Source organism: Coffea arabica, chromosome 8c (genome assembly GCF_036785885.1).
Source record: "Coffea arabica cultivar ET-39 chromosome 8c, Coffea Arabica ET-39 HiFi, whole genome shotgun sequence".
NCBI classification, from domain to species: Eukaryota; Viridiplantae; Streptophyta; class Magnoliopsida; order Gentianales; family Rubiaceae; genus Coffea; species Coffea arabica.
The window spans coordinates 41,275,693-41,295,330 of NC_092325.1; the positions used below are offsets into that span (position 1 = coordinate 41,275,693).

Sequence of the window (19,638 nt, forward strand, 5' to 3'; positions counted from 1 at the left end):
TCTAAAAAAAAAAAAAAAAAAAAAAGAAAGGCAATGTATTTGTTTAAGATCAAAAAAAGGGGAAAAGGAAGAACAGAAGTAAAGAGTTAAACTTGTACGAAGTACTTCTAACTAAGAAACAGCAATTCGTTGGACAAAGAAGATTTGACAATGACAATATTATCATTGATGAAGAATTTTACCAACTAGGCAATCTGAGCCATATCAAGTCATACCATTTGATCTAAACAAATTTTATGATCACATGATGATGATACAAACTTGTGAAATGACAGTCCATATGGAGAAAAAGAAAGGTTCAAGACCTGCTTAATTATTGCCCGCCCGGAGAAAGAAAATACAGGTCCCAGCCCTCCCATAAATTATATGTTAACAATGCATATATATATATCCAATTGCACGTACAATGCTGTCATTCGATATACATACATATATATATATATATATATATATATATATGTATATATAAATGTTGCATCTAATTATGCTTAATCACAATAATGCGATGTAGTAATGTCACTAGTCTATTATTTCTCCATCCTCTTCTGAATGGTATGTCCCAAAAGAATTGGCCACACTATGAAAATTATTTGTCATTACATCTCAGAAGATACCGTTAATTAATGAGAACGTACAGGCTAATTTCTTCAAAACCACACGTACCTTAGCTAGTATTAATTCTACCATTCGTAAATTTGTCTGTAATATTATTGTCAAGTTGTAATTTATTTGTATTACAATCACCCTTTTTAGTAATTGAGCAGAAGTAATCTGTATCAACGGCAGCAGAAGTTATGCACAGATATCAAAGAACAGATCTGAAGGATGAAGACTACAGATTTGAAGATCGAGCCGATAAAAATAAAATTTCAAAAAGAAATATTCATCAAATTTAAAAGGGGTAAAGATTCATATTATTGTTGTAATCATACATGCTACTTAAAGTTTCTTTTTGAATAATAAAAAAAAAAAATCTCATATGTAGGTGTCGTCAAGACAAGGTAAATCTGAAATGGGGAAGATGACAGCAGGAAGTTTTATGTGAATGTAATTAGAGTACTGGACAGGTATATTACGTTACGTCGGCAGAAATGTTTTTAGTGGCAATACGCAATTCTGATGAGACAGAAAAATAAAATTTAAGATGAAAGTAGTTTTCAATTTCAACATGGGGAAAAAAAACCCCCCCTTTAACATGAAAGTAGCTATCAATTATGTATTTCTTTCAAATAAGAATTAAAACAGCCCAAGATCAACTCTAGACCTCAACCAAAATAAAATATTGGCCAGTTCTTTATATTCCGTATGGACTCGATCATACCACGTATTTGTGTTGTAAGCATTTTTCCTTGCAAGGTAGAAAAACACCATTGATTACTGAATCCAAACCTCTTAATCTCATGCCCCACCTATCAAACAAGCTCTTTCTGTCGTTAGTCTGTCTAACGAGTGCCCACTTGTTTTAGATTACAATTTTTCATCGAAAAATTATTTTTTAATAACTTTTTTTATCTCGTATACATTACATTGTCATAATACATTTTTTTTATAAAAATTTTTAGAAACTGGCAATCTGAATGGGTTAACTTAAAAAAAAACAAAAAAGAAGCTTAATTAAAGAAAATATATAAATATAAAAAATGGTAATAATTATTAATATTTAAATATATTAATGAGCGCTCTATTCCAACAATAAAAAGCACAAAAACTTAAAAAAGCGGTAATAAACGAGTTCTAGAAAGATAGAAAGGCCACAAAGTCCAAAAAAGAGCATATAAAGTAGATGAAGCAAAATCCAACGAAGAAAGCAAAGGCCCCCACCCCCCCAAGACAGAAAAGGCCGGTTAAAATGTCCAACCGCGTACCGTCAACTCTTAAAGTCGCGCATTACACCAACCATTTTGCTATTAGTAGTAGTATTTGTTTCAAGTTTCGTCTACCAAACAAGCAATCGTCTGTTACTACAAAAAAATAACAGCTTCCATTTAATACTCTACCTAAAACCCCTCGAAGACTTCCTCCTCGTCTCCCAAAACCGTGTTCACACCACACACACTTATCATCAATTTGGTAACAATCATCAATCATGCTACTTCTACTATTTATATAGTTTTGTACTAATGCTACTGATATATTATTGTGATGATCTTTTACCTCAATCAAATTGATTCTTTAATGTTTTGTTTTACATCTGGATGGATATTGATGCATATATATTTCACCTGAACTTTCAGTTTCAAAGTTTGAAGCCCTTTTACTTTTTCCCTTCCGCGTTCACATTTCCTTTCACACATTGTCCCGAACAGGTGGTGCACAAGTTGGGTTCTTTTATATTTTTCCTGTATATGAAGCAGCGGTTTTCCACCAGGAAAGATTGCGACTGCGATTATTCTCTCTCTAGCCTTATATATATAGAGGGTTTTCTTGAGGGAAAAGAATTGGTAATCAGTCTAATTTCTCACAAATGAATGATAGTAAGAGAAGACGGAGGAGGAGGGATAGTGGAAATATACCCAATTTTGAAGATGGTCGTGCTGAGAGTAACGAGAGCAATCAATTTGATGTGCAGAAACAAGGTGGGGTTAAGACTAAAGAGTTGAAGGAGATCATAACTTCCTTGATATTACTTGAGGAGCAAGAAAAGAGGGATCAAGAGGAATTGGCAAAGGAAGAACAAGAGGAGAAGCTCTTCTTTGAAAACAACCACGAGAAGAAGGGGCGAGCCATGTTGGACTATTACTCCCAATTGCAGGAGTACCAGAAAGAAACAGATCTTAAAGATGGGGTCAGGAAAAGAAAGAGCAGGGCTAATAGTATTGTTGCTGCCACCACTGTTGCTGCCGCTGCCGCAGTTGATGCCGCGGAAAACGATGTAGTTTCGGGGAGTAGCAAGGACGGCGGAGGCGATCAGGGCAGCGAAAAGGGAGTTAAAGGGGCCCCACAGAGGCGGTTGTGGGTGAAGAATCGATCGAAGGCTTGGTGGGATCAATGCAACAGTGCTGAATTTCCTGAGGAGGAGTTCAAGAAGGCATTTAGGATGGGGAAAGATACATTTGAGATGATATGTAATGAATTGACCTCTGCGGTGGCTAAGGAGAATACTATGTTAAGGGATGCTGTCCCCGTTAGGCAGCGGGTAGCGGTCTGCATATGGCGATTGGCCACCGGTGAGCCACTTAGGCTTGTATCCAAGAAGTTCGGATTGGGGATTTCAACATGTCATAAATTGGTTCTTGAGGTTTGTTCTGCGATAAGGACAGTTTTGATGCCCAAGTATCTTCAATGGCCCGATGAGGAATCAACCAGGAGGATTAAGGATGAGTATGAAGCCACATCGGGCATTCCTAATGTTGTGGGATCAATGTATACTACTCATATACCAATCATTGCTCCCAAGATTAGTGTGGCTGCTTATTTCAATAAGAGGCATACTGAGAGGAATCAGAAGACCTCATATTCAATTACAGTGCAAGGTGTTGTTGATCCAAAAGGGGTGTTTACTGATGTATGCATTGGATGGCCTGGGTCAATGCCTGATGATCAGGTTTTGGAGAAATCTGCTCTCTTTCAGAGGGCTAATCAGGGGCTGCTGAAGGGTGTGTGGATTGTTGGGGGTTCTGGATACCCTTTGATGGATTGGGTATTGGTGCCCTACACACAACAGCACTTGACCTGGACTCAGCATGCTTTCAATGAGAAAACTGGGGAGATTCAGAGGATTGCAAAAGATGCCTTTGCCAGATTGAAAGGGAGATGGTCTTGTTTGCAGAAAAGAACTGAAGTGAAACTTCAGGACTTGCCGGTGGTACTAGGGGCATGCTGCGTCTTGCATAACATCTGTGAATTGAGGAATGAGGAAATGGATCCAGAACTTAAGTTTGATCTCATTGATGATGAGATGGTTCCAGAGATTCCATTGAGGTCAGCGAATGCAATGAAAGCAAGGGATGCCATTGCTCACAATCTCCTGCACCATAACCATGCTGGAACTTCTTTCCTATCCTAGGACAAGTTGCATTGATTTTTCCTTTCTGAAGTTGGGAGTAATTCTTTCTAATGCTTTTCTCATTTGACATTTGTTGTTGTACAATGATAAGTAGTTCTTTATCAAAGATTAGATCGAAGGCTAAGTTAGGTAAATTTTCTATCGCAAATTGGTGAATTAATTGTTGTCTTCTAGGCCGAAGCTGTATACAAAAATTATAGATACAGGTTATGACTCAGTTATATACTTAACAATGCAGTTGACAATGAATTGATGAACTAAACTTTTTTTACTAGACTATTGTTGTTTTATGGCATTGCTTTTTTTTTTGCCTACCAAGTGGGTGGTTAGACTTTGCTGCATCAAGTGATCTTAACAGCATTCAACTTGCTGTTTTTGATTGTCAAATGAATTTTGTAGTTGTCATTTTGGGTTTATTGAAAATAACTTTCCACCTTTTGTTGCTGTGTTTTATTTGATTTACAATGTCAACTTGATAATCTCTTATTGCTTCTTTTCTGAATGCAATCAAAGGTCTCATTTGCGATCTTGCTCAAAAGATAAAGACAATTAGTAGGAGGAGACCGGATTTTAGTTTCTTGTCAGTCAAAAAAGTTGAGCTGTAGGCTGTAGCTTTTATAGGGTCAGCCAATTTTTTGTTGATCTATCAAAGTCATTATGGACAGCTAGATTATTTGCATGCTATATTTTCTGTACAAAGGATCGGAAGGAAATTATCTTCTTTGGGATGATATTTTAGGAAAATTCCTGCATCCTTCTCCGAGGATTTGGTGGAATAAATTTCTATCTAGTGATGGAAATGCGGGCAGGCAAGAAGTGGAGTGAAAATCAGTGAATGCATTTAGTAGTGGAAGACATATTAAATCTTTTCCTTGGGCGATTGAAGCATTTCCTTTGTGTCCTGCCGACATAATTTCTCTTTTCCCTTGATCCGGGGGCAGTCTGTCTATCTTTGGAACTGTACTTATGCTTGCTTAAAACCACATAGTTTCATGTTATTCAAGAGAGAGAGAGAGAGAGGGGGGGGGGGAGCCATCTATAATATATATGTTTCTAGTCCACTAATCTTATCACCCTCGCCTCCATTTGAATTTTGGAGGGGAAGAAAGCTGCCATAAGTATGTTTTCTTGCGGCTTCATATTTGCAGCCAAACAGAAGGATGAATATGCTTGAGCGACGACTGTCTCAAAAATTTTGGATGTAAATGTGATATTGAACGAGGTGGAAACATTTCAATCATCTAGAGAGGGTGACGAGAAAACAGCCAATGAACAGGAAACATCAGCAAGGCTGTCACAGGGAAAATCAGCAATGAAACAAAGGGGGAGGCAGATGTCACTTCCATTCTTCCGTTAAATGGAATGTCATGGGTAGGGTCCTCATGAATGTTAGTCTTTCTGATTCTGGAATTCAAAAGGGGGAGACGTTTTCATGGAGAAATTTGTGCAGAAACTTGATGCACAAAGAGTGCTGATCCATGCAGATCATGTGGAGTCTTGGAGTTGGACTTGGACCAAAACCAAAAGAATCTCAGCCAAGTTTGTGAAGAATTTTCATTGCGTTAATTCTGCCGTGCAGATTAAAATAAACACACTACCACTGAATTTTAGTATATATCAGATCAAGTCAGTACTGACTCCCAACCACACATACATTAATCACAAGTCAACATTATTGATAATCATGCCACTCTTCAGGAAGTCATCTTTCCTCTGTCAAAAGTCAATAGGATTTTAAATGCTGCAAAAAAAACCCAGAGGTGGTTGAGCCAACCCACCTTGATCGCTGCAGGCCAGGTTGACAAATATTTTTCTTGTTTCATTAATATTCCTCGACCTGTAACCTAGTAGCAATCAGCAAATTACCTCGTTTACTCTAGACTACCATGTTACAACCCGAGGTCCCAAACCAAAATGCCGTAAAAACGTTTATTGACCGGTGATACAACAGAAAGTGTCAAGGCAGCAAAACTGCATGATCCATGCACCCCAAAAAAAAATTTTTTTTGAAAAAAAGACTCCACAGCTGCATCATACGCCTCCTGTCATCTTACACCACGGTCTAGATGATGCTAACAGGATATTCATATTCATTAGCAATTCAGCAGTCGGTTTTTTTCAACAAGAAGTAATTATGAGCGAGCTGAAACCAACCTGGACCAACAAAGAAGGGCTGTCTTTAAGGTGGAAAATCACTGCTGATCAAGGTCCCGGCTCCAATTCTGCCACACACAAAAACACGTAGGAATGCACAAAAAATGTAATAGACAATTCTGCTGATCAAGGTCCCGGCTCGGCATATAGACATGCACAAAAATTTCTTCGTTGTAATGTGAAGTTTATCCAAGTTGTAATACATCAGTCTGGCTCTCTCAAACTTTACTTTTCCACATGATTGACCCCTTGCAGTTGGAGTAGCTGGTTCAGTCTTGAGGAAGAGGTTAAAAGCAGGAATTACAGCTAAAGGGCTGATTGAGCTCGAACTGAAACCAAAGTTTGTCGTGCTATAGTAACATAGCTACCTCCAGAATTCAGAACCTAAACTGCTGAATTTGCGAGCTGCATAACTTGGGCTACCCTGACTTTTCAGCGCCTCAGAACTTCTGCAATATCACCGTAAACCTCTAGACTGTTGATCATCTTGATCAGATAGTAAACGGAAAGGAAAAGTGGCAAAATGGATGCTTAAGAAAGGGAGTCAGGCTTCTTGTCATCAAATTTATAACCTGCAGCATCAGGTCAAGCGTAAGGTTATGGACTTACAATTTGATGATACCATTATAGATCTTCTAATTCTTAAGTCAATAGGCTCACCAGTTAAATTCATATAGAAATCACATTTTTAGCAAAATAGGCTCTGGAAAATTCAACAAAAAAAGGCGTGATTATCAGCCATGACTACATGGGATTATCTGTTTTCTAGGTGTCTCCATCCCTCTACAAGATAAAAAGGAATGTCATTTTGCATACTTTTGGTTTACATCAAAGAATGGCAAACATTTTGAAGCCCCACTACTGATAAAAGTAAGTCATTTTATAAAAGTAAGCATTTCTAGAGGACATTATTTTTGCTGTCAAGTTTCCTTCAAAAACTATATGCATCTGCATAGCAGGTAAAGAGTGATGGGATAATCCCTAACAAAATGCAATATACTGAACCTTAAAGGGCTTCATGGCCGTAAGAGCACAGTTTGCATCAGCAAACTCAATGAAGCACAACACTCAGGCTTTATCTCCACTCTGCAGCATATTTATGGTCAATGTATCAGTGAAAAAAAAATGCAAGAGAAAATTGGTAATTTCTGAGATGTTATGTGTCTGTTGACAGCTACAAATTTCAAAGGATGTACATGTTCATGTAAGTATTGAGAGAGAGAGAGAGAGAGAGAGAGAGAGAGAGAGGAGGGGGGGCAACATTAGTCTTGTTTAAAAAGTCCCAAGTATACCAGATCAGAAGCCAACAACTATGGAAGGCAAACAAATACTAAATAAGCAAATATGTGGTTAACCACAAGGAACCAAAGTGGAAAGACAACATAATCTCAGCAAGATTGAATATCATGGAGCAAATCACAGGTAGTAGTCCCAAAACCACACAAATCACATTCCCACACTTCACAAACCTCATTCTTTCCCAAAAGAGAATCTCAGGAAAACATATGATATTGTCAAATATGAACAATTTAACCCAATCAAAAACAAAAGTGCTGTTGTAGGATAGAGTAATAATAATAATAAACAGATAATCTGATACTGCTCTTGATATTGCAAATGAGGGATTTAAGTCGTTATAGAACATTTCCAGGGATAAAGCATACTTGCATGTCTGGGCTCCTTGTGAACAACTCTAAGCACTCTGAAGCCAATAAAAGGACGGAAAAGATCTATCAATGGTTAAGGGACCAAAATAAAGCAAGAATCCACAACCTCAGCCATGAAACTTTGCCCCGAACCCCCAATCCAAACAGCCCAAGGAAACAAGAATAGACCCCCAAAAGAACCCTGGGCTTCCTTCCCCTAGTCTAAACACTGCAAGGAAACAAGAAAAGAACCCCAAGAGAACCCTAGTCTTTCTTTTCCAGAACTATGGAGAAGATAGTACAAATCTAAAGATGTATGCTTTCAATTGCACGAATGCTACAGCATAGATCATATTGTTATGGGAATAAGTTCATCTAAGTTGAAAACAAGAGAAAATCTTCAATAACACAATGTCTCAAAAGAGTCCCAGGGACCGTCAAGTTATCCATTTAAGAAAGCAAATAACACACATCAAACGTTCCTACTAAACTAAAATGAACTAATATTATATGAAGGAAAAAAGATTAATGAAAACACTATCAAGGATACGGCCTACTTCTCTTCTTGAACAGTCAGTTGGAAGCCCATCAACAAAAAGAATGTTTGATTCTCCTCCGTAACTGGAAGGCCATTAATCCTTCTCAAAGAACTCGGCCTATCAAAGATAAGATGTTATCATGGATTCTGGGACTTGGATGAGAAGGAACATCTGGTCTTTGGCCTAGTGAACTAGGATCTCTCAATGAAGATGGATAACCTCTAATGCTGGCCCCACTTGTTAGTCCACCAAGACCAGTTTCAGGATGAATATGCCTGACATCTATGCCATATGCACCTGGATGTGACTGTAGGATCTAATTACCGAAATCAGATGCCCTTTACTCACTATAAAAAGATTACACAGGGCAAAGCCTATAAACTTCAATAACTTACATCTTTCCCCAAGTAGTCTGAACTACCCTTCCCATCATTAGAGCTCCACAGATGAGGAGTCATCAGCATAGATGCCTCAGATGACAAGTACCCAACAAAGATTTGTTTTGGGCTGCTTCCTGCAGAGAAGCCATAAATTCAACGTATTTTTTAGCAGAAAGAAAATAAGTTACGATAAACTATTGAATTAGAGTAAAGTCAATAAAGAGTAAAGGCAGTTGGAATGCAAAGCTAGCCTAAGAGTGTCGAAGGTAACTTTTTTTTTTTTAAGATTTCATTACCCAAACTAGGGGAAAATGGCCATTCTGGTCCCCACCTTTAGTCCCTTATCTTTATGAAATAAAGGCAACATAGGACCTATAATAGTAAATTAAAAACCCCAATGAAATTGGTCATGTGCATGGCATGTGCACCATTAAAAAATGAGTATTTTGATCCCTTATCTTCAGGATTGTGTCCAATTTAGTTCCTTGTATCTCACTGCCTACCAATTTAAACCCTCATTTTCACAAACTAAAGCCCGTGTAGGATGTTTAATGGGAAATTAGAGAACCTTAATAGAGCTGATCCCATGCACGACATGAATACCATTAAAACAAAAAGGAGCAGGATAAAAAGTCCTAAAAGCCCTAGTCATAATTGTGTTGGTTTTCCTCTCCTAATTTTTCCAAATCACTAACTAGAGCCTTATTTTGTTGACATAATTGCCATTGGGGCTTGTGATTTTTTCCCCTATTCTGCTCCTTTTTGTTTCAAAAGTCCACTTACCGTGCACGGGATTGATTCCATTAGGTTTCTCTAACTTCTTAGTTGAAGTCCTATATTCATTTTACTTTGTAAAAATGCGGACTTAAATTATGCAGTGACGTATAATGGACAAAATCAAACACAAACCTGAAGCTAAGAGACCAAAATAGTCATTTTTAATGGTGCACATGTCATGCATGGGTCAATTCCATTAGAATTTTCTAATTTTCTGTTAGAAGTCATACATTGATTTTTTTTTAATTTTGTAAAGTTAAGGAACTAAATTGATACATGCGAGACCAAAATACTTGTCCCCCAACACCCCCCTCCCCAAAAAAAAAAAAGAACATATGCCTTTCGCTGCTTCACATGAAATTATCTACTTAATCTTACCATGTCCTACATTTTTCCATGATTACTACATTCAGTATCATCACACTAATGCTTCCAGTTCTGAAACACACTGGGATTAGTAGGGCCTTTTCTTGTAGGCATCAACTTTTTACTATAGCTAACTATGGAAACGTATTGTTTGAGAAAGTTGACAACATATTTTTGCTTCTGTTCTTTAATGTCTTGAAAAGCCAAAAGCTGTTATCGAGCTTTTTCTCAGAATCAGCTGTATTCCAAGCTTAGATAATCTAAAATTAGAAGCCAAAGGCAAACCAAAACACATAAAAACAGCTTTGAGCCCTTTTAATCCTTTCCTATTCCCTGCTGCTATCTTTCAACAGCTATGCAAATTCTACTTCTTCATTCACCTCATTTTACAATTACTAGCCATTCAGTCACAAAAGAATTGCCAAAAAAAAAAAAATTTGCATCACTAAGTTATGATCTCAGGCTCAAGATAAAGTTACTTCATTTTTTTATATCCCAACTTATGCATTACTTTCGTAGAATGTGAAACATATACATAGATATCTATGGCCATTAATAACTTTGATAGCTTGAATTTAACAAATTGACCAACAGATAAAGAGGAAAAAAAGCCGATAATTAGGGTTTTAAGGAAAACAGACCTCCCTCAGGCTGAGGAGGAACACTACATCTCCAGTATGGATCACCCACGGGAAAATACATTTTTTTCTCCTTTTTTCCAATTATTATTCTGCGAATTTAACGTCATCAGCTGCAGAAGAAAAAATGGCAAGGCGGGGAAAGGGGAGTTGAGAATTTACTTCCGGAGCTGTTCCGGAAGTCGAGTAGACCATATAGTCTTGGAGGTTGCCAAACGGGCCCAATTTTTACCTTTTTTACCTTACTGAAAAACCCAAATCTTAATTCGGCTCAAATTTTTTGTTCTCTCTCTTAAGCCCAACTCATATTCCGTACTGATCCAAGTAGGTGAAAGCTCTCGGACTAGGGATATAAATTAATCAATCTACTTGACTCGAACGGTAAGTAGTTCACTCAAAGATTCGACTCGAATTCAGTGTTAATTAAGTACGAGTCGAGTGCAAGTTACTTGATAAGATAATTGACTTGAATTTGACTAGAAAAAAATCAATACCCAAATATTTGTCGTTATTGAATAGTGTATTTATAATATGATATTTATTTATTTATTGTAAAATTATAAATTTTACTTAAAAGAAATTACGCTTAAAATTTGATTAAACTCGATTTGATTAAGTTTGAATTTGAATACGGTAAAAATGAATTTGATCTCGAACTCTGAGTTCAAGCATTTTTATTCAAATAGAGCTCAAGCAAATTTAATCGATTTTGATTCCACTCGATAGCAGCTATATTGAGGACTATTCTTTGGCCTTCCTTTCACATGATTTCTAGCTTGTTTTAATTTAATTTCATAAATATCCTTTGCCAAGCATGGTTCAAGTGGAAAAAATCTTTCAACCCTATGATATTCTCATAAAAATCCCAAATTATAACTCCTATAATATAAATAAACTAAATAGAAAAGAAAACCACTTAATAAAGTAATCAAAACACAACACACTTTTATCCATCGACATCATGTAGATGTACATTTATCTCAGTTTCATATAATTTAAAATTGGAGGTGAATAATTTTGTTTTATGTTAAAAATAAGGATTAATCTTTTATATATCGACAGTGTATATATCGTTACTATTGGATGCATGACAACTTATCTGAATTTAAATTTAAAATTTATATTTTACTCATGTCTTATGCAAAATTACAATCCTTATTATAAATTACAACTGAAGCTAATGTAGATGTAATTTTGACAATTTATTCTTCCTTAAATAATTACAATCCCTATTGTAAATTTAAAATCTCTCAAAAAAAAGAATTTAAAATTTGATGTACAAGGCCTTTTTCTATTCCATCATCATTAAGACTTAAGAGGAGAAAAAAAAAATTTTTTGTCCCCACGTACCCGAAAATTAATTCCTACTTACTCCATTAAACGCAAACTCATTTTTCTTTGGGAAAGGCTTCATGGTTAAGCACTCGGAACCTCCTTCCCCTTTCCTCCTCTTTATTTGAGGCGTCTGAGTTGAACAAGACATGAAGGATAAATTTCATCTATTCAATTGGTTGCAGTTTCTTGAATCAATTGCTGCGCTTTAGTATCTCCGCTTCCTTCTTCAAAAGGGAAACAATTCTTTCTTTTTTTTTGGTTTAAACTTGAGCAGGGTTTGGGGGCAAGGGGTGGAGAGAGCTTGAATATGGCATATGTAGGTGGAGCGGCAGCAGCAGCATCAGGTGGGCCGACATCAATAAGACAGGTGAAGTTGGATAAAGAATGTGAGCTCAGAATTGAAGTGGCTGAAACGCCTTTCCGTCTTCGCCTTCTCACTGGAACAGCTGAGATTTTTGGCACTGAGATCCCTCCTGAAATCTGGCTTTCTCTCCCTCCAAGACTCAAATTTGCTGTATGTATCTTTAACCAATTTAATGCTCCATATGTGTATTTATTCTGTTAGAGTTGACTGTGTCTGACTCTTTTACTTGCAGTTGGATAAAATTTTGTTTTCTTGACGGTTATGCAGTTAGTTTAATGATATTGGTGTTTCTGAGGCAACTGAATTTTTTTTTTCAAACACCAGGTTTTTACCTGGTATGGAGCCACAATTGAAATGGATGGTACCACTGAGACAGATTATACAGCAGATGAGGTATGACTTTTGTTTACATGTGTTATGGTGTCGAACTTTCCTTATCTTAAATACTGCTCAAGGATAACTTTTCCAACATATATACTTCAAACTGGAAACTCTACCGTCTTGATACGGTAAAGTGTAGTAAGAGATTTCTATGTCTAGGGATGTACTGAATTGTAAGGTTTGCTTGCCCAGTTCATGTTTTGGAAAGTGTTCCGTATCCTTAATGCAGTATGAGGTCTTGACAAATATTCTTCTGGAGTTATATAGAGATCTATATAACATGTATCTCTAAGCAAATTGCTTAATATTCTAAAAAGACTTGTCATATTGTTAAAGTTGAAGTCTTTGATTCATTTGATGTATGGGGATTTCTATCCTTGGCTTCCAGACTCCCATGGTTAGTTATGTGAATGTGCATGCGGTGCTAGAGGGACGAAGAAATCGCGCAAAAGCTTCGCCAGGTGACTCTGATGCCTCTCAGGTATTGATGCTCTGCCTATTGAAAAATTGAAGCTTTTATGTTTCATATGCTTCTTGAATTATGTTTCTCAATGTGTAAACGTATGACATATGTGCAAGTGCATTTCTATATATATGTCTAATATGATATAATTGACCACAAACATGCAAGCAAAAGTATATAGACATGTCTCTGTAGCCTATCTACATCTAAGGATACATTTGTTAATTAGTTCTTTGCTTATGCTTTCATGAAACTTCATTCATTTTCTTTCACATTGGGATTCTGCTTAAACTGAAGGAACAATTCTGATCTCCAAATTTTATGTTACTTGTGTGTGAATGGAGACAATGATTGGAGTATGCTTCCCTGAACAACAGTGTGAGATGGTAACCGATAATTCCTTTGGTGCCTCAGTCTTCTAAGTGTGATCTATTACCTTACTTTAGAATGTACAAAGAAAACACATTTTCTGATTTAAGAATGAGAATTGAGAAAGCACTACAGAGCCTTTTACATCATAACATGTGATGCAACCAAGAAAATGAACAGGGTTTGGAATAAGAGCAAATTATCCTGATAGCCATTAAACATTTAAAATAGTCGAGTTTTGGCCATTCAACTATTAATAGTATGTTTTTACCCTCCAAAACTATTAAAAGTGTAAATTTTGGGTCTTTCTGTCTGATTTTGGCCTTAACTCTACCACCTCTAACCATTAATAGTATGTCTCGTAAATCGTGCAGACCCTTAGATCTAACAGAGTTAACGGTGGAATCAAACGCAATGGCCCAAAATTTACACTTTTGATAGTTTAATGGGTAAAAAGATACTACTAATAATTGAGTGGCCAAATCTTGACTATTGAAAAAGTTTAGTGACTACCCAGATAATTTGCTCTTGGAAATAAAATAGTTGGTCCCCCTGTTTCCTTTCAATGTGAAAAAATAATATTGTCTAATTCTGACGTGGTTCTCGACTCAGTTTTCTAAGTGTGATCTGTTACCTTACTTTAGAATGTACAAAGAAAACATATTGCTAATTTAAGGATGAGAATTGAGGAAGCACTACAGAGCCTTTTACATCATAACATGTAATGCAACCAAGAAAATGAACAGGGTTTGGAAATAAAATAGTTGGTCCTCCTGTTTCCTTTCAATGTGAAAAAATAAATATTGTCTAATTCTGACATGGTTCTTGACAAATAATGAGATTTGGACTGTATAGTAGGAAGTGTAGTTTAATTCCAGGTAACAATTGATTAAGAACTTTTCATGGATTCTAGTACATGGAGCTTTTATGAAGAGCAGAACTTACTCAGAAAACAATCTACATACATCAATTCCACACCGCTGTGGTGCACTATGGTGCCTGAATGGCACTTGTTCAGAAAGACTTCCTTCTGAAATTGTACAAGGCTTTAGTCACTTTCAGCAAAATTGTTGTAATATGTTTATTTACATCCATTGATCCATAAATATCTTGCACCTGCAGTTCTCATGGTAATATTGGTTGCCTTGTGAATTTTCTACCGGCTTGTAAGCAACTTATTTATTACATTTCTATGCAACAATTTTAGGCCCTGTCTGTTAGTTTCACTGGGTTTATTCACTTGTTTGTTTCAGGGCCCCAGGGTTATTGTTGTGGGACCTACAGATTCTGGAAAAAGTACTTTGTCTAGAATGCTTCTCAGTTGGGCAGCTAAACAAGGTTGGAAACCAACATTTGTTGATTTGGACATAGGCCAAGGATCCATAACAATTCCTGGATGCGTAGCTGCTACACCGATTGAGATGCCAATTGATCCGGTTGAAGGAATCCCACTTGAGATGCCTTTGGTATACTTCCATGGGCATCCAACACCTAGGTAATAAAAAATCCTACTTTGCAACGGTGTGTTGTCCTTTGTGCTGTTGATTTGTTCTTTCCTAGGTACTTTCTCGGATCCAAATTTAACTTTTGAGATGTATTTGTCTGGATGCAGTGCCAATGTAGATTTTTACAAGGTTCTTGTAAAGGAGCTTGCTCAAACTCTTGAGAAACAGTTTTCTGGGAATGCCGAATCTAGAGCAGCAGGAATGGTCATCAATACCATGGGATGGATAGATGGTGTTGGTTACGATGTACAAGGATCTAGCTCTTGATAACATGTGCGATGTTAATTTTTGGGATTTATCTGTTGTTTAATGTCGATAATATTTACTTTTTTGCAGTTGCTGCTCCATGCAATTGATGCTTTTAGTGCCTCTGTTGTTCTGGTATTGGGTCAGGTACGTCTGATTACAGCTTTAGTGGACAGCTTAAAAAATGATTATTACATGCACTCTTACATTGCTAATATTGGAGTTACCTAAATATTTAGAACTTTTCATATCTCTGAAAGTTCTCCTCATCAGTGTGCAATGTGAAGTTAGATCCACATATGGTCTCAAGGGCCCTTCACCTGATGGTTAAGCTTTGGGCATGGTTGGAGGTCTTTGCTTGGCATGTCTAATATTTGCACTTAGGTTTCTGGTTGAATATAAATGATTTTGGTCTTAAAAGATTGGAATCTATGTCTTTTTTGGGAAACCTGCATAAGGAAGACTTGCATTGATTTGCTCTTAAAATTGTTGCAATGAATGTGAATGCATAACCTGGCTCCTTTAATCTTTGATTGATAAATTTGCTAATCTGTTTATCTTCTGAAATTATGACAGAGCGAAAATGGAGGTTTTAGTGGTAATTAAATGCATAAAATTTTCTTTTCCTTGCTTTGAGCTACAAGGCGATGTTATAGCCCAATGCCTTCTTATTCTCATGTTCTTGGCCCTTGACTTCAGAACTTTATGAGTTCTCGCTGATTTCTCTCTAAAGGGCATTCATGAGCAGCTTCTTATTCTGCCTGGTTTATAGGAGAAACTCTGCAGCATGCTCAAAGATGTACTGAAAAACAAGCCAAATGTTGATGTCGTGAAACTTCAAAAATCTGGTGGTGTTGTGTCAAGGAACCCAAAAGTGCGCCAAAGGGCCAGGGGTGGTAGGATAAGGGTAACTGCATTTTAAACTTGATTATGAGTCTATGTTTTGGATGGTGTTTGAAATCACTTGTGCCCAATGGTGCTGAGTCCCTTTCATCGTGTTGTATACGGAGTTTCAAACTCAGTGGTTTTGGTTTATTTCTCTCTCTTGTGCAGGAGTACTTTTATGGTCTGGCAAATGATCTTTCCCCACATTCTAATATTGCTAACTTTAGCGACTTGTCCATCTATCGAATTGGTGGTGGGCCACAAGCCCCACGTTCAGCTTTGCCAATAGGGGCTGAGCCTACTGCAGACCCTACAAGATTGGTTCCTGTTAACATCAACAGAGACTTGCTCCATTTGGTTCTTGCTGTCTCATATGCGAAAGAACCAGAGCAAATTATATCAAGGTACAGGCAAACTGCTTTCTGAGCTATTTAAGTTCAAGTATGCTAAATTAGCTACAAAAATATAAAGTTCAATATGTCATTTCAGACCTGCATACTAATCAAGCAATATGAGAATAAACCAGAAAAACTTTGGCATGGTAGCTTAGGCATTGTGTATTCTCCACCCTGATCTACTCAATATTAGCAAATCAAATTGTTGTTGCTTATATAATCCAGCTACAGGATATCATCTCAGCTACAGGAGGCGTACAGGATATCATCTTAGCTAGATAACGAGGATGGCAGAGCACAATGACCTAATTCTTAGAGAAACTTTAAAAGAATAGTTTGAACATTATAAAGGATTTGTGTCCTCTCAGGCCACTTCCACTGTAGGACCCGAATAAAGTGTTAAAACCTGCCGTATTTTCTTTCTTAGATTGTCTTTATCGGCATTATATGACCACATAAATGACTAATGTCTTCTTATAGCATTTTCAAGCAAAAATTATGTCTGGTTTGAAGATTATTTTATACTCCCTCCCACCCAATATGTTTGTTGCTCTTCGGGAATCCAACTTTTTAAGAATAGTGCTTTAATTGTGATGTTTCATGTTTGTACTTCTCTTTCCGATTTTACCCCCCAAATTTCAAATTTTGAATTTGAATATAAGGTATGTATGGATAGAGGAAGGGACCACATTGGGAATGGAAGCTAAAAATGGTTTTGATTTTTGTAACATGACAAACATTTTGGGATATCCCAAAATGGAAAGCATTACAAACATTTTGGGACAGGGAGTATATCTTATGGTTCTGAAGTTTTATAACCTCAACTGTAGAAGTACGAAGTTTACTATGTTTAGATCGTAGTTTAAACCTCAAACATAAAAGAATCTGTTTTATTTAGGTGATAGTAAGAAGTGGCAAATGAATAGGAGAGACAAGTGTTCCAGTCTGAAGTTGACAATAGCCATATCGCTCATCTCCTTAAGATTGCATATACTATGGTAAAGAGGCCATGCATGAAACTGAAAAAAGATCTTTTTTGTCCCGTTTCAAGCTTGAAAGAATTAATTCTGAGCATCTTGCGAGCCTAAATGAATTTGAATGAGTGAAGTCTCGCTTTGGCTCAAGGATGGCGCTTAAACTTCAGATTGTTCACAGGGATGAAACAGTAACAATCTAAGTTAATGGAAAAACTGCCAGTAAATTGATCTGAATATTCACTTTGATAATCAATCTCATATATTATGTATAATCTTATCAAAGTTAGTATTCTGAGTACAAGGATGAGAATTTACTCTCTCTCTCTCCCTCTCTTTTTTTTTTGGGGTCTGTTCTCGGAAGCTTGTCAGTAAGACACATTGATTGTTGGAATTGATGAACCCAACCTGAAACTTTATTCTAAACCTAACCTCTACTTTATTACACTCATGATTGTAGTTATGCCATGGCATATGAGTAGTTACATATATCTTTAAATGGCTTAATGTATGCTGCCTTGCTGGGAACTGCACCTTCATAAGGCTGTCCATGTCTGGACCTCTCAAGAAGCTTCACTTTCATTTTTCAGTTCCTATTATAATATGCCTGATGGTACTACAGTCTTCTTGTGTTTGTTATTTTTTCATATCCTTAAGTAGCCTGTTAAGTTATTTGTCTAAGCAAGGAAATGAGATCTCTCTGTCTGTTTCCTTATTATTTTGCTTTGTTTTGTTTTTTCATCTGGCAGCAATGTTGCTGGGTTCATCTATATCACAGACATTGACATTCAGAGGTTTGAACTAATATCTTCTTAGCATGATTATGAAGACGATGCTTGGATATGAGCAAAGATTCTGACCAATTTATAACTTTCAGGAGGAAAATTACATATCTCGCACCGTGTCATGGAGAACTTCCAGGTAAATATTTGATCGTGGGGAGCCTGACGTGGGTTGAAACCTAGGCGTAGAAGGCGTAAAGTAATAGCAGAGTGTAAGTGAGTGCAGTAAACCAATAGCAAACTCAATTTTTTTTCCCTGCAAGCTACCATGACTGAGTGACTTAACTCCTGATCAAGGTTTAGACTTTTTTTTTTATTTTTTTTGGGAAATACAATCAGGGCTGTAATCATATCTGTGCTACTTGTATAGTCTGAGTTGGGTAGGAATTGCCAGTTTTTTTTTTTTTTATGCAAATTGGGTTACTTAGATGTTAACAGTTTTTCCCCAATGCAAATTAGTATGCAGTTCATTTAGTCATATGCGCTAATGTATTATTTTCTGAACTCTTAAATATATATATTTTTTCTTCTATGCTTTGACCAGCATTATGTTTGAAACAAATAGATAGTCGTGGAATGCGATGCTGCAAACTCAAAAAGAGTTATGATCAGCAACTTGAGTAGAGGATGAATAATCTGATGGCAATAATTTTTGCTGAATGATCATATAGAAAGCACTGTAAAACTATCAGTCTCCAAGAATGAACAGGAGATTATTTAGAATAATTTTTGGAAAAAAAAAAAAGTACCGGACGTTTTTTTGATATGACATACGTGAGATTAAAATGTGATTGAAAAAGTGTCAAATTTTGTAAGCATTTCTGAAATATTGATTGCAGCAGCCAACGTACAACCTAAAATTATCTGCCTTCGGTCCTTGACTCCAAAGAATCTCTGGTGCATTAATTTCTGGAATGCCAGAACTGTCAACAGTATGGTCAGGTACTTGGGCATGATGATCCGTTCATTCTAGGAGTGCATTAAATTCACTGTGATAACTCCAACAGCGGCTGAATCACAAAGGGAGAGAACCAACCAACTAGTCTAGCAGTGCAATTCTTAAACAGGGTGCTCTTTGGAACTTGAAGCTCTTTTACACCTGCTCTGTTTCCCCTTGCCAGATAGAAGAAGAAAGAATCATGCTATTGCTTACTCTGTCATGGAATAAACAAGGTCTGAAAGTTCATTTTATGGGACTTAGATTTCAAAAATTTTACTTTCAGGACTGAAATTAACAAGTTAGTTTGTAGAAGGCAGCAATAATCTTGGATGCCTCGAGACAGGTGATCTTTGCCAGAATAGATTTCAGAACTAAACGAGTCTCCAAACCAATAATCTGTTTTTACGCCACCTGATATCGGAAAACTGTTAATCACTACGCAGACACCTGAGAATTTTGTGACTTGTAATGTAATAGTCCTAAACAGTAGTAA

The 19,638-nt window shown here is 36.7% G+C and overlaps 2 protein-coding genes and 1 pseudogene across 3 annotated transcripts; 2 read left to right on the plus strand and 1 right to left on the minus strand.

Moving 5' to 3' along the window:
* The first annotated feature begins 1,886 nt into the window (after nt 1-1,886).
* On the plus strand, nt 1,887-4,280 carry LOC140013685 (protein ANTAGONIST OF LIKE HETEROCHROMATIN PROTEIN 1-like). The gene is made up of 2 exons (XM_072063411.1): nt 1,887-2,070; nt 2,307-4,280. The coding sequence occupies exon 2, from the start codon at nt 2,465-2,467 to the stop codon at nt 4,004-4,006; it is 1,542 nt and encodes a 513-aa protein (XP_071919512.1). The 5' UTR covers nt 1,887-2,070; nt 2,307-2,464; the 3' UTR covers nt 4,007-4,280.
* Nucleotides 4,281-5,586: 1,306 nt separating this feature from the next.
* Nucleotides 5,587-10,911, minus strand: LOC140013749 (uncharacterized; annotated as a pseudogene).
* Nucleotides 10,912-11,876: 965 nt separating this feature from the next.
* On the plus strand, nt 11,877-18,683 carry LOC140004060 (protein CLP1 homolog). Of its 2 annotated transcripts, XM_072063321.1 has the most exons (11): nt 11,880-12,016; nt 12,116-12,355; nt 12,530-12,598; nt 12,975-13,067; nt 14,672-14,913; nt 15,031-15,169; nt 15,260-15,316; nt 15,942-16,076; nt 16,223-16,458; nt 18,173-18,217; nt 18,301-18,683. In XM_072063321.1, exons 2-11 carry the CDS (start codon nt 12,149-12,151, stop codon nt 18,386-18,388), a joined length of 1,311 nt encoding a protein of 436 aa, XP_071919422.1. In that variant the 5' UTR covers nt 11,880-12,016; nt 12,116-12,148; the 3' UTR covers nt 18,389-18,683. The 2 variants fall into 2 exon arrangements, with proteins under 2 accessions (XP_071919421.1, XP_071919422.1); XM_072063320.1 differs by having other exon boundaries at nt 11,877-12,355.
* Nucleotides 18,684-19,638: the final 955 nt, after the last annotated feature.